Genomic DNA, 21,553 nt, shown 5'->3' with positions numbered 1-21,553 from the left:
AGCCTGAAATAATATAGTTTACCTTGATTTTCATGCCCAAAGTCAAAATCATTGTTACGCCTCTTCTTACAATTTTAGACAACCCTAAATCATCTAGTGCAAACAGAATTAGCAATTAGAGATAAGAAAAGCCTGAAATGACGGGGTTTTGCCTTAATTTTTCTATTTGCAGTCAAAATCACTATTAACCTCATAGGTCATACTCGGTTTTGATAATGAAAAATACTCAAGTATTTGATGGTTATCGAGTTTGTGTGCAAGTATATATTAGCATATCAATTGATGACACATAAAGACTCAAAGTATAAAGACCCTAAAGTTTTCTTTTGTTGTAATTTATATTATTGCTCAATTCAGGTCTGTAATAGTAAATATAGGAAAATGTATGTAATAATCTCTGCATGTCATGCATATAGGTAATTGTAAGCTCACAGATCTTAGAAAGTCCTTAGGTCCCCGCACAAACACATGAAATAGTCTCTATAATCATTTGCATTATCAGAGGAATCAATTAAAATGAATAGGACTTAATAGGCAAAAATTAAGAGAGGTCGAGCAACCGAACCCTTAGTGTTCAAAACACTTTGGGCGACTGAACCATTGACTAGTCAGAATGTTGAATTGGTTTCAGGTCGCCGAACTTAAATGACCGCATCGTCCTCGAGTGACTGAACCATAACTCTAACCTTTCCCACCAACTATGTAGCCCGAACTTCACGTTCAAAATAGCCTCGGGCGACAGAATACATGAGTTCGGTTAACTGAACTCTTGACCAAGCAACCAAAACACGGACAGAATGGAAATCGCCTTGGTTCAGAAAACCGAGCCTATACTCGGGCACCCGAATATCCAAAAATAACTTTTTGAACTAAGTTTGTTCGGGCAACCGAACCGTGGATCGAGCACCTGAAAACTCTCGGGTTGTTTTATTTTTACCGTGATTAAGCACGATTAAACGGGGTTAATATTTCTTAATGGTTTAAAAATAATATTAATAATTCCCTTCATGTCCTTAACAATTATAATTTGGTCTACTTCTATAAATAGGGACTCATTTGTGAAAATTAGTATCAGATTAGCAAAATCATTAGTGAAAAATTCTCTCAAATTTACAAAGCTCATTTTGCCTATACTACTTCAAATACTCTCATACACTTCTTCCTTTGATCAATCCAAGTATTGTGAGAGTTCTTATGTGCTATTACTCCATTGTTGATTGCTTAAAAACCCTAATTTGTGTTGTGTTGATTGTTATTGATTTTGGAGAGTTAAACAAGAGTTTACCCACAGATTTAACTTGATAAATCTTGTGTTGGGAAAAACTCATTAGCTTGAGGATCTTAACATTTTCATTGCAAGATTTTCTAAAGCAATAATTTTTGTGTGCAAATTATTTTATAAGCTATATTTCAAACAACTCTTGTGCTTATGTCATTAGGGAAAATCTTTTGAGTTTGTTTGAATATTTTTTTCCATCATCTTTGAAGCCCTAATCTGAATATTGAGATTTGTTATATCTTGTTTCAAAGAAATATCTTGTTTGTACACTCTTAAGCATATTTGAGATTATACATTGCTGAGTGTTGTTTACATAAAATCACATCACCAAGCTTAAAATTCAATACTATTGATGTGTGGTTGATTGATTATCATTGGTACAAAATTGCTTGATTGAGAAGCATATAGTTTGTACATAAATTCTATTGTGAAATCTCTTATATTCCAAGCGTGGCCTGAGGGGGGGTAATCCAACCCAGGAAGGATTGTATGTAAAGGTTGAGGTCAGCCTTGTGCTAATTGACCTAGTTGTATTAGGTGACACTCCATCCATTAAGTGAGCTTATAGTGTAATCCTTGTACTTGTTAGCCAAGGCGGGGACGTAAACAGTTTGCCGATTCTCAATAACATTTTTGGTGTCGTCTCCATTTACTGCTTTATTGTGCATGCCTAGTTAAATTACTTGTGCAATTTAATTTCTGTTGAATATTCATATTGATTTATTTTATATGCATTAGATTGACCTTAGGCTTGTGTAATACTGATGTTAGTGGATTGACCTAGGGAATTAAAATTTAAAATACCAATTCACCCTCCCCCCCCCCCCCGCCTCTCTCTTAGGATTACAGTAAAGCTAACAATTGGTATCAGAGCCACATAGCATAGACTTCATAGTTATTTTGCAAAAGATCGAAGATAGCTCATAACACTGTAACCCCTTTTCCTGAGGGACCCTCTTCCACACTACCTCCGATTTTCAGTGGTGTTAATTACACCTTCTAGAAATAGAGGATGCGCATCTACCTTCAAAATATTGACTAGAAGGAGTGGAGAGTTGTCTCTAAGGGTAATTATGTTCTTATGAAAGCTGATGGTACAACTAGAGTTTCTAAAACTGAGGAAGAATATAATGATGATGATATGAAAGTTGTTAGTTTGAATGCCACTGCTATGAATAATTTGTATTGTGGTCATGATCTAAATGAGTTTAATAGAGTGATGGCATGTACTACTATGAAGGAAATCTAGGATAAGTTAGAGGTCACATATGAGGGTACTAGAGATATAAAAGATAGTAGGATTGATATGTTGACCAGTGAGTACGAAGCATTTAGGATGAACACTGGTGAGTCCATTTCAGATCATGTACACTAGATTCACACACATCATAAATTCACTGCATGCATTAGGAAAGACCTATCCTACATATGATATGATTAGGAAAGTCCTTAAAGGCTTACCTCATGTTTGGGAAGCTAAAGCTACGACCATTTCTGAGGGTAGAGACCTTAAGGCCATGACATTAGATGAATTGATAGGTTCACTGATCACCTATGAATTAGCTATAAATAAGAGACTTAATGAACATAATAGGTTGAGAAATGTGACTGCATTGAAAACTTCCACTAATACATCTAGTGAGTGTAGCGAACCTGATTTTGGAGATGATATGGTCATGCTAACTAGAAAATTCAGTAGATTCTTCAGGAAGAATAGTAATAACCCATACAAAAGGTATAGGGAGTTTGCATCTCAGAAGGGAGATTCGAGTAAAATAAAGGAGAAAACAAATGCTCCTACGTGTTATAACTGCAACAAGATTGGGCATATCAAGTTGGATTGTCCCTTACTGTAAAAGGAAGCTAGGAAAAAGAAGAAAGTCATGAAAGCAGGCACTTCATGGGATAAACATAACAGCGGCGATTCAGATACTGATGTTGGCGACTCTGAGATTGCAAACTTGTGTCTGATGGCACGGGACGATGAGGTATCATCTTCTTGCTATTTATCTTTATATTACTCTGATGATGATTGTGATTCTGGTGGTATGCCTACTTTTAGAGAATTGCAATTTGAATATATTTGTGTATCTAAATTGTTGAATAAAATGACCAAAGAAACAATGTTTTGAAAAAGAAATGAGAAAAATGGTCGAAATTGTTTGAAATTGCAAAAACCTCTCATGCTTCGATTTTGAAAGAAAAAGATTTGAAAATCGCCGAACTTAAGAGAAAATTGGAGGATAGCTCCAAAATTGTTTTTAAATTCACAAAGGTCTAACGTAATTTTGAAAAACTACTTAGAGCCCAAAGAAACTCTCTTAGTAAAGAAGGTCTTGGTTTAAATGGTGTTGAGAATATTAGACGACCTAATCTTTATTTGGTACATTTTACACGTGAATCAAAATCTCAAATCCCATCTAAAGATCCAAGGTGTCAAATGAAATGTTTTAATTATAAGCAAATCTACCACATTCAATTTGATTGTCCACTTAGGAATAAACATGTGAGAATCAAGAAAGTGTGGATGGTTAAAGGTGATCCAGGCACTAACCCTTATGGACCCAACAGAATTTGGGGACCAGCATCAATTACTTAAACTTTCTTGCAGGTGTGTTTGAGATCGTCCTCTTTAAAGGACAAGTGGTACCTGGATAGCGGGTGCTCACGACACATGACCGGCGACAAGGCCAAATTTGCATCCATAACTCCCAAGGATGGAGGATACGTGACATTCGGTGACAATGCTAAAGGGCGCATCATTGGCGTAGGTAAGGTTGGTAAGGAACATTCTCTTGTCATTGATGATGTTTTACTGGTTGATGGACTAAAACATAATTTGCTGCGCATTAGTCAACTATATGATAAAGGCTATAGGGTATCATTTGAAAATGATATATGCATAGTTGAAAGTAAATCAAATAATGAAATTCTTTTCACTGCAGATCACCATGAAAATGTATATACTACTACTTTTGATAATGTAGTTTGGCAACAAGTAACTTGTTTTTCTGCAATAAATGAAGCTGGTTGGTTATGACATAGGCACTTAGGACACACTAGCATGGATTTGTTGTCAAAACTAGTGAGAAAAGACTTAGTGAAAGGCTTGCTTAAAACACCATTTGTGAAATATAAAATTTGTGATGCATGTAAAATGGGTAAGCAAACAAAATCAAACTTTAAGAAAAAGAAATTTATATCCACCACTAGACCACTCGAAATGCTTCTCTTGGACTTATTTGGTCCTAATTCTATGCAAAGTCTTGGTGGAAAATCATATACTTTTGTTATTCTTGATGATTATTCCAGGTTCACATGGGTTCTATTTCTCTCACATAAAAATGAATCGTGTGAACGGTTTACTAAGCTATGCAGGAGAATTCAAATGAAAAAAGCTATAGGATAACTTACATAAGAAGTGATAGAGACATTGAATTCAAAAACGATGGCATAGAAAGTTATTGTGACCTAGAGGGCATGTCACACAACTTTTCTGCACCTATGACTTTACAGCAAAATGGTGTGGTAGAAAGAAAGAATAAGTCATTGTAGGAAATGGGTAGGACTATGATGAATGAACATAAATTACCTAAATACTTCTAGGCTGAGGCTATAAATTATGCATATTATGTCATGAATCATTTCAGTTGTATCCGTTCTCTTTTTTATAAGATTTTATGATTTTTTGTGATACAAAAAAAATACAATAGAATAAAATGAAAGTAAACTTTATAAATTTACACATTTATCATGTAATTCCTTATTTTATTTCATCAAACATGGGAGTATAAATCGAGCTCTAACCCAAAAAAAATTGAAGATAGTTTCACCTCATAATTAGCCTATTGGTAGGCTACTAATCAGCCCATAGTTTCATATTTGAGATTATACATTGCTGAGTGTTGTTTGCATAAAATCGCATCACCGAGCTTAAAATTCCTATATTGTTAATGTGTGGTTGATTGATTATCATTGGTACAAATTTGCTTGATTGAGAAGCATATAGTTTGTACGTAAATTCTATTGTCAAATCTCTTGTATTCCAGGCGTGGCCTAAAGGGGGGTAATCCAGCTCGGGAAGGATCGTATGTAAAGGTTGAGGTCAGCCTTGTGCTAATTGATCTAGTTGTATTAGACGCTCCATCCATTAAGTGAGCTTATGGTGTAATCCTTGTGCTTGTTAGCTAAGGCGGGGACGTAAGCAGTTTGTCGAACCTCAATAACATTTTTGGTGTCATCTCCATTTACTGCTTTATTGTGCATGCCTAGTTAAATTACTTGTGCAATTTAATTTCCGCTGAATATTCATATTCATTTATTTTATATGCATTAGATTGACCTTAGCCTTGTGTAATACTGATGTTAGTGGATTGACCTAGGGAATTAAATTTTAAAATACCAATTTACCTTCCCCCCCCCCCCCCTCTTGGGATTACAGTAAAGCCAACAATTGGTATTAGAGCCACATAGCATAGACTTCATAGTTATTTTGCAAAATATCTAAGATGGCTCATAGCACTGTAACCCATTTTCCTGAGGGACCCTCTTCCACACGACCTCCTGTTTTCAGTGGTATTAATTACACCTTCTAGAAATTGAGGATGCGCATCTACCTTTAAAATATTGACTAGAAGGTGTGGAGAGTTGTCTCTAAGGGTAATTATGTTCGAGTTGGGGAACTTCCTTCCCACTTCTCAAAGTAATGACGGGCTTTTCCGTCTCAATAGAATCCCCTAAAACATTATGCACTGGCTGATGTTGTTGCCGGTATACCTGAGGATTAGGCTGAGGCTGCGCTGGAAATTTCCCTTTCTCTAAGGTACTCAACTGTGTACTGATCTTATTAATGACGCCTCGCAGTTCATTGTTAGTTGTGGCCTGAATTTGCATGAACTACTGAAGAGTATTCTCAAAAGACCTTTTTGGTGGAACGGGTGCAACATTAGATGGAAACCCTGGAGGTGAGTAGTGTTGAGAAATCGGATGTGGCTGATATGGATGCTGAGGCTGTGGTGCAAAAGACTGGGGAGGCTGCTAAAACTGTGAAGAAGATTGACCAACCTGATCATTCCTCCATGAAAAATTTGGGCGATTCCTCCATCTCGAATTGTAAGTGTTTGAGAAGGGCTAATTGGGAGCTCTATTAACCCAATTTGCTGACTGAATCTTATCAGACCTACTCTCCTGCACTACCGTCATGATCGGACAATCCTGGGCCTTATGGCTAGAGTTGGCGCATAGAGAGCACACCTCAACTGATTTTGCTGCTTTCACCTTCTCTAACTCCATAACCTCTACCCTCCTAGCTAATGCAGCAATACGAGCTTGGATATCAGTTTCCTTCTTTATCTCATATCTACCTCCACCACCAATTGCCCTGAGAGGTTGCACTGCCATTGGTGCTCTATCATATCGTGTATTCGACTTTTGTACACTTTCAGTTAAGTAATCAAAGAATGCTAGTGCCTCATCTCGTTCCTTGCTGAAAAACTCCCCATTACACATAGTCTGAACAAACTACTTACAATCAGAAGTGAGGGTAGTATAGAAATAATTTACCAGCCTCCAAGACTCAAACCCATGATGCAAACAAATATTAATCAGCTCTTTGAACCTTTCCCAACAAGTCTGGAAAGTCTCATCGCCTCTCTGCATAAACTGACTGATTTACTCCTATAGAAACTGGGTTCTCTGAAAAGGAAAAAAATTATGTAAGAACTCACATTGCATGTCAGTCCAATCAGAAATAGAGTTAGGTCTTAGAGAATTAAACTAGATCTTCGCTTTATCCTTCAAGGAAAAAGGAAATAAAAGAAGCTTAATGTATTCATCAGTTCCTACTCTAGTAATGAAGATAGTACATGCCAACTCAAAATCGGTCAGATGCTAGTAAGGATTCTCAGAATCCATCCCGTGGAACTAAGGTATTACTGACAACATACTATACTTAATGGTGAAATTCGGTGCATTATTTGGCAAAGCAATGCAGGATGGTGTAGTGGTGCGTGTAGGCTACAAAAAGTCTTTCAAAGTGCGAGGTGCGGGTGGAGGTTCAGCCATGGTTTCCTCAAAATTCTCTTCAAAAAGATCACTCAAATCAATTTCAGTGTCCTCACTAACAATAGAAATAGGAAACCTACTACCTGTATTAGGTGACAGTTTGTATAACCTATGTGAAATGTCTCTAACCCAAGGCATCAAACATCAACCCAAATAGCAGACAGTCACCAACATAGCAGCAGTCAAGCATGATCAAAAAAAATTTTAGCTCTTTTTTTTTTTTTGAAAATATTATATATATATATATATATATATATATATATATATATATATTGTGTTTTCAAATTATGAGAGAGATCAAAATAAATGGAGAAACACTAGATTAAAACTAATTCTGGCACTCCCTAGCATTGGCGCCAAAAACTTGACTCACTTCTAAAAATGAGTAGCATTAGGGCTATCCCAAGTATAGGAGTTATGTCGTGTAATAATTAGTCTAAATAGGCCAGATCATCTCCACGGGGAATGTAGATTAGTTCTAAACTAGCTCAAAACAAGAAAAGAAAATAAGAAAACAATTTTACTGAACATGGTGCAGATTCGATTTCTTGGGATTTTTGAAAGTTTGTGATGAAATTGAAGTGACGCAAAACCTAAACCAAAAATTTAACATGCATAAAACCAACCAAACAACTCACTAATTAAACAAAGATAAACTAAAATTAAACCCTCAACAATGACTTAAGATTAAACACCCAACTCAACATAATGATAACTTGACCAAAAAAATAAAGCAAATAAGACTCATTCAATAACAAACTAAACTCACAATAAAAATAACTCAAATAAAAATATTCAGCTTCAACAATGGCTAAAGAGAATTAAACTTAAACAAAACGTTAAACTAACATTAAAGTGAATAACTTAAATGGCAAGGAAGAGAGAAGAGAAAGAAGAAAGAGATGAGAACAAAAATAAAAGTAGCTTAAACACATCAATAAAACAAACTCAACATTAATTTAATCTGCAAATAAACTTAATCCACTAATATTTTTAAACATAAATAGACCCAACATTAACTCTAAGCAAAAATACTCAATGTAGTACTAAACAGAAACTAAATATTAAAACATGTATTAAAATGACAAATGAAAATAAATAACAATAAACAACTAACAAAAAAGATTAGAGAAAGAAAGATGAGAGAGAGAGAGAGAGAGAGAGAGAGAGAGAGAGAGAGAGAGAGAGAGAGAGATGGTGGCCGTAGAGTATGGAGCTCCTATGCACACAGCTTCCTACTCTGCTGCGGCGCGAGACCCTCGAAGAAGACCCCAGCTGCCCCCTGTGCGGCGCGAGACCCTAGGAGCGAAGACCACCACAAAGAAGACCTCTACCCAGAAGACCTCCCCCCCCCCCCCAAGGGTGTGGTTGAGGTGGCAGTGCGGGCTGCGGGAGTGCCTCTCACGAGGTCAAGCGTTCAAACCCTCCCGGGCTCATTTCTGCCCCTGGACTCCTAAATTTACCCTCCCTTTGGAGTTGTGAGATCAACTTCAAGGGACGCAGGATTAGTCACGTGGACCATAAAACGGACACGTGGATACCCGGTGCGTAATCCAAAAAAAAAACAAAAAGACCTTCCCCCCCAACTAAAACCGAAAAGAAACCCTTTTTAAAAATTAAAAAAAAAACCCTAAGGAAAATAATAAAGTAATAAAGCCTACTCAAAAAGCAACCTAAGCCCATACTTTTTGACTTTTCAAACTTTACTACCCAATCCAAATTTGGCTCCAATTTGGCACACAAGCCCAATTGATTTCTTCCTTAGATTGCATGGGTAGGTCACATCAGCCCCAAAAGCTACTCAAGCCCACAATTGTTGACTTTCCCATTCATTGGAGCCTCATCCCAGCTTGCAATTCGGCCTTAAGCTCTAGCAGCCCCTTTCACGCACACACCAAACACATGGGCTTCTCCATTTCGGGCCCACGTGCACGTGCATGGCCGGTCACCTCATCAAATCCACGGCCTTCTTGTTTGTGATTTTTAAAGCCCAACTGCTCCCTTTTGAGGTCCAACTCAGATGGCTTCTTGCAATTGCATGCCCATCTATGGTTCACGCAATATTATTTTCTTTCTTTTTTTTATTCTTCTTTAATTTTCCACGAAAGTCCTGCAATAATTAAATATAAAAATTCATAAATTCTCGACAAGAATAGGATAATTATCTTAAAATTATCTAATGGACTCAATGATTAAAATATGAGACATAATCAGACATTTAAGTGAAATTGTAATATTAAATTAATAATTGTAAATGCCTAATTACGCACTTTTGACACGTAATCAATCGCCATGAAAATGTATATACTTTTGATAATCTAGTTTCGCAACAAGTAACTTGTTTTTCTGTAATAAATGAAACTGGATGGTTATGACATAGACACTTAGGACACACTAGCATGGATTTGTTGTCAAAACTAGTGAGAAAAGACTTCGTGAAAGGCTTGCTTAAAACACCATTTGTGAAACATAAAATTTGTGATGCATATAAAATGGGTAAGCAAACAAAATCAAACTTTAAGAAAAAGAAATCTATATCCACCACTAGACCACTTGAAATGCTTCACTTTGACTTATTTGGTCCTAATTTTGTGCAAAGTCTTGGTGGAAAATCATATGCTTTTGTTATTGTTGATGATTATTCTAGATTCACATGGGTTTTGTTTCTCTCACATAAAAATGAATCGTGTGAACGGTTTACTAAGTTATGCAGGAGAATTCAAAATGAAAAAAGCTATAAGATAATTCACATAAGAAGTGATAGAGGCATTGAATTCAAAAACGATAGCATAGAAAGTTATTGTGACCTAGAGAGCATGTCACACAACTTTTCTGCACCTAGGACTTTACAACAAAATAGTGTGGTAGAAAGAAAAAATAAGTCATTGCAGGAAATGGGTAGGACTATGCTGAATGAATATAAATTACCTAAATATTTCTAGGCTGAAGCTATAAATAATGCATATTATGTCATGAATCCTTTCAGTTGTATTCGTTCTCTTTTTCATAAGATTTTATGATTTTTTGTGATACGAAAAAATACAATAGAATAAAATGAAATTAAACTTTATAAATTTACACATTTATCATATAATTCCTCATTTTATTTCATCAAACATGGGAGTATAAATCGAGCTCTAACCAAAAAAAAAAAAAATTAGAAGATAGTTTCACCTCATAATCAGCCTATTGGTAGGCTATTAATCTTGAGGAAAGCCTTTCAAAATGAGAATTGGATATGGAGCATTACGGCCCCTCCTCGCACTGAACACCTCTTTCAGCAGGCTGTCCATGGCCGCTTAGCTACTGTTGTACTCCTTCCTCTAAGGAAAATTAACCACTCTAACAATCCTCAAGTCCTTTAGTCTTGCTCTTCATAATAACTAATAAAAATCTCATTAGGTTAGGAAGTGCACCCACTCCGGGGTGCTTTTGTTTTCTCAAGTGGATTGAGATATCTTACTTTGTTTCCATTAACTGAAACAAAATTTTCAATCATAAATTAATTTGCATGCAATGGCTTTCAGCAGTTGTTTTGTTAGAACCGATTCCATCATTGTATGTACATTTTTTTCAAGCAAATGTTTTTTCCCTGCAGGATAATACAGTCAATAGACTCAATAAAATACAAAAAGAGAAATATGGTAGCTCATCTTCATCATATGGGCAGTACATGAATCAATACAAATGACATTCAACTTAATGACATGCTCAGTTCATCATATGGGGACAAAAATTACAATAATATATATTTTTTTTTTTGCGCAAGTGTCTATAAAGCAAATACAAGAAGTTTGCAATAGTATCATTCTAGATGGCAAGCTTTGCGCCTTACTTGGCAGGATATAACAGCATATTAGTAAACCATTATGGTAGAGACGCCCTCAAGAGCTCATGCAGATACAGCACTTTCATGTTACTGTTTCTGCCTTCAAACATTATACTTGTTCAACTCTAATAAAACAACAATTTCCAAAAATATTTCAATGTTTTTCTGGAGCACCACTGCACTTGCCAACTAAATCAAGCATAAAAAGTACAAACCCCAGAAATCAATTGTAATCCAAAGAACATTCACCTTCATCCACTAGACGTGAATCTCCATTCACAGATGGTCTCCTCCACAACTTCCCATTTGAAGCTGTTCCTTCCTGGTTGTCAATTATAAAATGTTTTGATTCATGGTTATCATGCTGTACCCTCCCTGTTATATCCAAGCACAAGCCGTTATCCAGGAACCTACTTGGTTGTTTCTTCTTAACAGGCTTCGTACTGCAGCCAGGGTCAATAAAGATGGGTTGAATTCTAAGACTGGGATTTGGTTTAATTCGGTTCACCTCTCTCTCATCTGGTGGGTGTAGAATTCTTTTATCTGATTCTAGTTCTGAAGCTTCATCTTCATTTATCAGTACCTGTAATACATATGAGATTCAAAATGCAAGTTAATGAAGTAGAAGCCAGTTATCAAAATTAAAAACAGAATTATAGACCGAGTTATTATTGTTAAGAACTAAACACATAAAAATATTTATGAGCATCAATGGAAGGGAAGGTGCAATGGTTGGCTATTGAAGATACAGGATGGAGGTTCATGGTTCTAACATTGGAATGCCCAAGGTCATGGACAGAATTTTGGGATAGGGTTTGGGCAACCCCCATTGTGTAGCCCCAGCCAAGTGAGACTCTCTATTAACCCCATAAGCAAAACAAAATATTGGGCAAAAGATGCTGACCTCCCCTGAGGTTTGGCAAAAAGATAGATACCTCCCTGAGGTTTCAAAAATGTCATAGACCTCCCTTGAGGTTTCAAAAATACCACAAACCTTCCCTAAGGTTTTGCCAAAAAGACACAGACCTCCCCTCAAAAAACTTGTCTTTTTGTAAGATATAAGGGAAGGTTTGTGTCTTTTTGGAAAATCTCAAGGAACGTCCTTGGAACAAACTTCAGGGGAGGTCACTGGAGTTTTTGAAAGCTCATGGAAGGTCATTGTCTTTTGCCCAAAAATATTCAAAAAAGACTTTGAATTGTACAACTGCAATAAACATATCTCAAGTCTAAAGAAAAAGATACATGGGGTGGGAAATGAGAGAGAATAATCTCTCCCACTCTCTCCAACATGCACGTGCACGTGCAATCACACACATATTTTCCTCCCTTCTCAACAAGAAGTTTAACTAATGCTGTTGAAAAATCAACCTATGATTTAAATCAAAACATATGGTGAACAAAAAAAAAGCTTGTGTAATGGTCATAAAATAAAAATGCCAGAATATGACGAGAAAAATAACTTGACAGATAAAAATAGAATGGTGGTAAACAAAAGCCAAAGCTGACCAGACTGCTGGAACCCCATTTAAGTTGCAGTAAGATATAAGATTTATGCAGGACCAAGACCAAATGAGAACCACACAAAATGCAGTTTAATTGGAAAGAAATAAGACCTTGCGGCCAAACAAGTCAAATGTCATAACCACTTTGTTACGCCTGGCCCGCTCAGCTTCTGCAATCTCCTCTTGTTTCTTCCTCAGAAGTTCTTTTTCCTGAGAAGAAATTACTAGCAAGTGAATTAGCATGTGCCCGCATGTTAGCTATATGCTAGCAAGCTGCAACTATTTAGGTTGCAATGAATAAGGTACCTCCATCGACAACCAGCTGTTCCCCTCTATATCGTAATAATCACTCTGGTCATCAATAACAGTTGTGCGCACTGCAGAGTTTCGATCGTATTCAACAAGCCTCTTTGCATAGGCTTCAGCTGCTGCTTCAGCATCTGACAAGGGAAGCGCATTTTCATCTAGACCAGCATATGTGCTTCCTTCACCAAGCACAAGGGCGCCACAAAAACTGCAAGGCCCCTCCCCCTCTTGTTCACAAACTATTTTGCCACAAGACAAACAATTGCTCACCAGTCTGTGCCGACGAGCTTGGCATGAACATGGTTTCCCTTGCTGAAATACTATTGACCCTTTTGCAGCCTCTGCAAGAGGGACAACTTTCCCAGATCTTTTCTTCCTAGAAGCACCTTGGTTTCCTTTATTTGAGTTTCTTGAGTCACCAGTTTCACTTGAGACTTGGTTTACCTTATCATGAGATACAGCAACTTCTTTGGGTGTTCTTGATGGTTTTTTGCTTCCAGTGACCAACCTTTCATCTGAAGGTGGCTTTACATATGCATGCAATTTAGAAGTTGAAACCTCTGGTGTGCTGCTGTAGAGATCCAAGTGACCTCTTTGTCGCATATATTCCTCAATTACACTCTTGCCAGCTTCCTGACCAATAATATTCTGCAGACAGAAACAAAATCAAGAGATGAAAAACATCCAAGGACTGCTGCAGAGGGATGTCTGCTGCCATAGCATGCAAAGAAAATGACAGGGATATATTTTCTTGATAATTATATGCATATTTTGAACCATGAAGTTTTCTAAGAACATCTATAAAAAGATGATCACCCCCTCCCCGCTCCCACACATGTATTCTATTTTCAGCCATAGTGATCCATTCCCCCACTTCCCTGATCTGAGCTGTTTGAAACGAGCATGGTCTTAAATTTTGATTTCGACTCAAATTTCAAAGCATTCCAAAAGTACAGAAATTTCGATTTCGATTTGAAAAAATAACAGAAATCAGTAGTAAAGCATGGAATTTTTTGTGAGATTTTAGAAATGGCTAACAGGCATAATAATGTACGTTTTAGGACTAATATATTACAACCTAAATACATTTATGTTATGTATGAGGTGGAAAAGTTGTAATACAATATGCGTATCAAACGTATTTGTAAGATAATACGTGTTAAACGTATTCAGTTAATACAAATGAAATTCATAAATCATTTAAATATTATTTATTATACAAATAATAATAATTTAGACATGAATGGTTAAATAACATGTTGTTGTAATTTTTTCATATAATTTTAACATCCCTTGTAATAATATGTTGTTTCAATTAAAATAAATAAAATAAATTGAGAGAAATTTCACTTCACTTGAAAATCTCTCATTTGAATTTTGAGGAAATTTCATTGCATGGTTAAAATTTCAACAAATTTTGCTAAAATTTCAAGATTTCAATAAAATTCAGATGATTCGTTGAGATTTCAACAGAAATTATGCAAGATGGAAATTGACTGCCATTTCAATTTCAAGGGTGATGGAAACCGGAAATTTCGACAATTGCGTGGAAATTTAAGACCATGGAAGCAAGAAGCTATGTGGTGAACAATTATCTCCTCAAAAAAGATGAAAAGTCAGGTAGGGATTTCTCAAAGTGTAATAAGTGAACTATTTACTTTTCTATACGAAAACAAAATGTTAGACTCGCAAAGAAAGCCTTCAAAGCCTTTACATTATCTACATATGGAACACATTATAGCTGGCGACTTTTAAAACTGTAAAGATCTTAGTACTTCCACTCAAATGAATTTCACGAGCTGACTCTCTAGTTAAAAAAAAGGACATAAACAATTAAATGAGACACCTGTTTTATTTCATAAGCATGGTGCACTTTGCACTCAGCATCAAACAGCAGGTAATTTAAAATAAGTCATTTTACATTATAAATCATTATAATACATGAATAAAATGCTAATATGGTTTCCAACTTGCATGAATTTCCACAAATTATTTCTGTTGCAATCATAAATTTTTAATTTGTATTCACCAATATTTAATGTCTTGATTCCAAACTTTCTACCATATGCCAAAATGAGCCCATTACACTGCCATTGCAGCCAAAATCAGAAGTGACAGTAAAATCATGCATACAACTCCAAAACTAAAATTACAGGCTTTCTACATACTAATTTAATGTGTAGGTTCCAATACCACATTTCAGGTAACTAAATTCCAGCCCCATGTTTATAGACTAAGGAACCATATAATTACTATCTGACCAAAGCACTACTCCCAACACAATTTGGATGCAGCGACTGATATGCTCAAGAAGCAACTTGAATAAAGGCTTCAGTCACTGACTTTAAGAAAGTAGATTTAAATTGGTTTCAGAAGGTATTCATATGAAACTAAAGAATTGAAACTAAAATACCAGCTGCTGGCATAATTTTTAAAACATAAAAAGAAAACGAAACAAAAAGTTGAAATTATTAAATTCCAAGCAGTTATGATTGGCTAAATAGATCCTTTTTCACTCGCTCTACAGTCATATCCTCAGTAAAATCAATTTCATTTCTCAATGCCTTGGCTTTGCCTTTGGCTTGACTCAAATCAATTCTGTTCACTTGTTGTCTTGCACATTTACTAGTCAGCATCACATGACCGAAGTACCTATATGTCGCTTTATCACTTGCAAAAAATTGAAATTCTTCAATTCAAGCAGTTTTGAGTGGCTAAATGGATCCTTTTTCGCTTGCTCTACAGTCATATCCTCTGTAAATCAATTTCATTCCTCAATGCCTTGGCTTTGGCTTTGGCTGGATTCAAATCACACAACCAAAGCACCACTTCACTTTGTCCTCAACCAATGCTTCCTAAATTGCACTCAATTCATATTATATTGTTCCTTAAAATAGTCACACTTCTCACGCATCTCAACTTCCCTCTCTAAGCTTCTTAATTTGTACAGACAAGTTCCTCTGGACTACCAAAATTTTGTTCCATCAAACACATTTCTGCATTAACCCCTTTTGTCAATGGAAACAAATTGAACACCAAGACTTTCAAACATAATGACTTTAGGACCTCATGGATACAATGCCTTTGGGTACTTCGTTGAAGCCTCCTAAGAATGGATTTGAAAAGGTCAATGATCAAAAATCAACTTAAAAACTATGAAACAGTTCAATTACTCTTATCACAATTACAAATTAGAAAAATAAAGTATATGACCTCAAGAGCAGGTCCAATGAATTCAGAGAAAAACCATAGCTGAAAGGCTACATGTATTTTTGGGTATATCTTGAATTCTTATGCCTCAAGCTTACTGGCATGGGGCCCTTTCCCCCAAGAGGTAGACCAATGGTACAGTCCAACCTGATCCAACAAACAGTTTTTGAACTTGGGGCTCTCTCTCTCTCTCTCTCTCTCACACACACACACACACACAAAACAATGTTTTAAAGGCTCAATTGAAGCCCAGGATCCCTTGGGGCTGAGTATAAAATACAAAATCCCAATAAAGTCAACGTATACACGAAGGCTTATACATTTGTACAAAAGGCACGCACTTTTGCACCTTTTTAGTTGAGATTAATGCATTTTTGGGGTGAAAATCTCAAGTTTGATTTGACTAGAAAATTTTAATTGCTAATATGAAAGAAATGACCTAATAAGTTGATCTCTAAAACTCCCAAACTTCAACCTTTCCAAAAGAATTCAAATATTGCATCTAAGCCTATGAAAATAATTTGAACCTTGTTATAATTATCTCTTCGCATGATTTACTTAATGAGTTCAACTTAATATTTTAACTTTGAATGGCTAACAAGTAGTTTACATATAGTTTTATTTTTAGAATTTTATTTATTTCTTTATTTTTATAAATATTTAATTTAATTCCATATTTTTATCTAAATGATAAAATTCCAAAAATGTTTGCGCCCCAACACCGAAAGGATAAGCCTTGCCTCATAAGGATTAAATGCCTCACCTTATGCCTATGCCTTGTTTCTTTTATTTAGAAAAAGAAGCTTTATTGAAACTAGAAACAAGAAGCAGATATAGAAAAGTAGAACAATAAGTCCTCAAACATGAAATAAAAAATAAGACTGGCATCAACTTAATATCGCCACCTAGTCTCAGCTAACATCACAAAAACAGCTGCCTCTAAAACAATCTGCACTAAAAGCCCAAAGAGAAGCAAAATACTGCACCCTGTCCCAACAAACATCTGTTGACAATCTCTTTCCAGAAAAAAATCTAGAATTCCTTTCCAACCAAACTCCCCATAACACAGCATAAATAGCATGTCTCCACAGCCTCTCAACAGATTTACCCATTTCAAAACCAACAAATAGTTAAAAGCAGCTCAATCAACTTCAGGCATACCCACACTTCACTAAGAACTCCAAAATGAAAATAGTGTATTCCACAATCCCCATGCAAATGAACAGTGTAGAAACAAATAAGAAGCGTCCTCAGACCTACTCCCACAAATGAGACACATCTAGAGACAGCTTTAGAAGGCCTCCTACTTTGCAGCAAATTTTTGGTGTTAACTCTACTAAGGGCCACCTTTATCTTAGAAGGAGCTTTAGCATTCCATTTAACCCGATAAAGAGAAAGACACATGAACCTTAATTAGGTGAGGAAAGAAAGATTTACCCAAACTCCAAAATCTGACATCGCTCCTACCAGAGATAAAAGCAAAGAAAACAGCTCCTCTTTAAAAATTAATTTTTATTATTTATAAACTAAAAAAAGTAAATAACCAAAAGGCATGTATTTCACACTAGGATGCCTCTTCATATACATCTCTTCAGAGAGACATGTATTTTCACAAACATATGTATTTTCATATTGGGGTCTCTTAGTTTGAGTATCTATTCTTATTAAGTTTAAAATATAATTTTAAAAGTTAAATAACTAAAAGACGTGTATTTTCACATTGAGATGTCACTTTGAATATTTATTTTTATTAAATTTAAAATAAAATTTAAAAAGTTAAATAGTCAAAAGACGTGTATTTTTCACATTGAAATGCCTTTCAAATATGTTTCCTCAAAAATTCATGTATTTTCATTTTTCACAAAGATATATATGTTCATCTTTTTATCAATATAGCTACGTAAACATAGATTTTACTTAAATTTTTTTATTCAGATATCAATTTTATTTTTTGCATTGGAAAAACAGTGTATATGGATTTGTTATTCATAATTATTTTAATTTGGTTATCATTTCCTTCACAATGCCCCCTAAATATAAAGCATATGAATTCTTCCCTAAATTATACTTGTGGAGATTCAAATTTTCATCTCCTTGTTCAAAGAGAGATAAGGACCAATAGGTAAAGATATTATTTAATATTCACATATTTTTAATACTTATGCAATATGTTAGTTTTTTGTATGTTAAAATTTTAATCACACATGATATTCACATGCAATGCACGTGCTTTTTTCTCACTAGTATACCAAGATAAAGGAGTAGGGCTATGCTAGGTAGCTGACATTCAAGAGAATAGATCGAATCGGTATAGAAGGGAAAGGGCTAAGAAGTTAGTGCAAGAAACTAGGATTAGATTAGCAACTTGGAATATAGGGACTCTGATGGGCAATAGTATGAAAAAAATAATAAAATAATATTTAGAAATAAAATTAACTTAATTTGTCTTCAAGAGACGAAATGGGTAGGGAAGAAAGCTAGAGAAATTAAAAAATCAAGATTTAAACTTTGGTAAACTGAAAAATAGAAACATAAAAACAAAGTGTGAATTAATGTAGACAAAGACCTAAAAGATAATGTAGCAAATGTTAAAAGAATAAGAAATAGGATCATTAAAATTAGGATAGCTCTAGGCCTAGAGATAGTGAAATTCAGTAGTTTGTATGCTCCCCAAATAGGTTTAGCAAAAAATCTTAAAAGACAAGTGTGGAAAGATATGGATAGTTTTTTACAAGGAATACCAATGTCTGAAAAGACATTCATTGGAGCTGATTTAAATTGACACATTGGAAAGGATAATATAGACTGGGAAGATGCATGGAGGCCATGGATATGGAGATAAAAATGAGGTTGTTGATACAGTTTTAGATTTGGCCATGTCTTATGATTTGGTTATATTGAATACTTGTTTTATAAAAAAAGAAGAATACTTAATAATTTTCAAGAGTGAGCGTAACAAAAGCCAAATAGATTTCTTCTTAACTAGGAACAAGGATTGTCTATCATGTAAGGATTGTAAATTTATCTTTGGCGAAAGTTTGGCTACACAACATAGAGCCCTAGTATTATATATACATACTAAAAAATTTAAGAGAAAGTGTAACATAAATCAACACAAAAGTACTAGGTGGTGGAGCTTGAAGGGAGATAATATAGTAAAATTCAAAGATAAATTATGAAATAGTGTGATTGGACCGTAGGGGATAAAGTAGATGCAAATACTATTTGGAAAAAAATCACTAACTGTATCGTAAGGATGACAAGATATTTTAGGTGAGTCCAAAGAAAGATACTCCAGTAGTAAAGAAAGTTGATGATTGGATCAAGAAGTTTAAAAGGTCGTTCAGACAAAAAGAAATTGGTATAAAGTATGACAAAGTTGTAAAAATACAGAAAATCTTAAAAAATATAAAGAGGCAAGAAAAAAAACAAAAGAGACTATTAGTGAAGCTAAACATAGAGCTTATCATACTTTACATACTTGACTAGTACAAAAGGAAATGAAAGAGATATTTATAAACTTGTTAAAGTTAGAGAAAGAAAATGCAAAGATTTAGATGATATAAACTGTATAAAGGACAAGAATGATAATGTCTTAACTAGAGAAGAAGACATAAAAGAGAGGTGATGAAGATACTTTCATAAGTTGTTTAACAAAAACAAAAATAAAAGATTGAACTTGGGATTGACAAATAAAAAGGGGCAGCCCGGTGCACAAAGCTCCCTCGTATGCGGGGTCCGGTGAAGGGGTGGACCACAATGGAAGTGACAAATGAGAAGACTAAAAATTGGGGATTTATTTGCAAAATTAAAGTCCTTGAAGGTAATATGACATTCAAAAAGATGAAAAGTGAGAAATCTATAGGACTAGATAACATACCAATTGAAGTTTGAAAAGGTTTAGGGGATAAAAGAAATATTTGGTTAACTAATATTTTCAACAATATTATAAAAACCAAGAAAATTTCGGAAGAATGGAGAAAAAGCACGGTAATACCTTTATACAAAAACAAAGGCGATATTCAAATTGTAATAATAATAGTGGAATTAAAATTATAAGTCATGCGATGAAATTATGGGAAAGGGTAATTGAACAAATAATAAGATTAGAAACAAAGATTATAGAGAATCAATTTGGTTTTCTGCCTCGGAGATCCACCGTAGAAGCATTTATCATTTAAGAAGATTAATGAAAAAGTTTAGGGAAAATAAAAGGGACTTGTATATGGTTTTTATTGACCAGAGAAAGCATATGATGGAGTACCTAGGGAAGTTCTTTGGTGGGTTTTAGAAAAGAAGGGGGTTTGTAGTAGATATACTGAGGTCATTAAGGATATGTATAATAGAGTAGTGACTAGCGTTAGAATGGTAGTAGGGGTATCTAGAGATTTTTCACAATAGGTGTACATCAAGTTTTTACTTTAAGTTCTTATCTTTTTACTTTTGTAATTGATGAACTTACTAGGAAAATCTAAAATGAGATATGTTGTTGTATGTTGTTTGTAGATGATATTGTGTTTATTGATGAAAGTAGGAGTAGAATGGACTCTAAATTATAACTTTGGGAAATCATATTAGAGTCCAAAGGTTTTAGAATAAGTACGCATATGACAGAATATATGAAATGTAATTTCAGTAACATAAGAAGTAGTGGACAGAAGATTAAACTTGATAATCAAGAAATTAGTAGCACTAATAGATTTGATATCTTGGATCTATTATGCAAGCAGAAGAGGAAATTGAAGAAGATGTAACACATAGAATTAAAGCAAGTTGGGTAAAATGAAAGAGTGCTTTAGGTGTGTTGTGTGATCATAGAATACCCTTAAAATTAAAGAAAAGTTTTATAAGATGACTATAAGGTTGGTTATACTTTATAGTTCAGAATGTAAGGCAACTAAGGAACATGTACAAAAAGTAAAAGTTGATGAAATGTGAATATTAAGGTAGATGAGTGGTATAATACTAAAAGATAAACTAAGGAATGAATATACACAATAATTTAGGCTTAGCATCAATCGAAGATAAGATAAGGGAGGGGTGACTTAGATGGTTTTGACATTTGAAACGTAAGCCTAGTAAAACACCTATGAGGATGAGTGAGTTGGTTATTGTTTTTGACATGAAAATGGGCAAGGCTAGATCTCATGGTTTTAAATAATGGTTGCGACGGTTACGTAATGGCTTTACATAACAGTTTTTTGGGTTCTCAATACCGTTACACACAGCGAAATTGGTGGGAAGAAAAATCACGGCCATAGCGGCCATTACGGGCCACAACCGTTACACAAAGGCCGCTATGGCTATTACGTAACCGCTACAGGGTTGTTACACCCAAAAAATTTTATTTTATTTTTTACTTTT

General features: G+C 34.9%; 1 protein-coding gene across 1 annotated transcript in view; it reads right to left on the bottom strand.

Annotated features, from left to right (window-relative positions):
• Positions 1 to 11,016: 11,016 nt before the first annotated feature.
• LOC131146276 (uncharacterized) overlaps positions 11,017 to 21,553 on the bottom strand; it is a 14,848-nt gene continuing 4,311 nt past the window's right edge. The window contains exons 2-4 of the mRNA XM_058095752.1: positions 12,980 to 13,627; positions 12,785 to 12,883; positions 11,017 to 11,754 (exon numbers count right to left, since the gene is read on the bottom strand). Coding sequence (XP_057951735.1) covers positions 11,395 to 11,754; positions 12,785 to 12,883; positions 12,980 to 13,627 — 1,107 coding nt within the window. The 3' untranslated portion in view covers positions 11,017 to 11,394. The remainder of the gene's footprint in view (positions 11,755 to 12,784; positions 12,884 to 12,979; positions 13,628 to 21,553) is intronic.

This window comes from Malania oleifera, chromosome 13, assembly GCF_029873635.1.
Source record: "Malania oleifera isolate guangnan ecotype guangnan chromosome 13, ASM2987363v1, whole genome shotgun sequence".
NCBI lineage: Eukaryota > Viridiplantae > Streptophyta > Magnoliopsida > Santalales > Ximeniaceae > Malania > Malania oleifera.
Note: the sequence above shows the minus strand (reverse complement) of the source record. Positions and strands in the feature narration are given on the sequence as shown.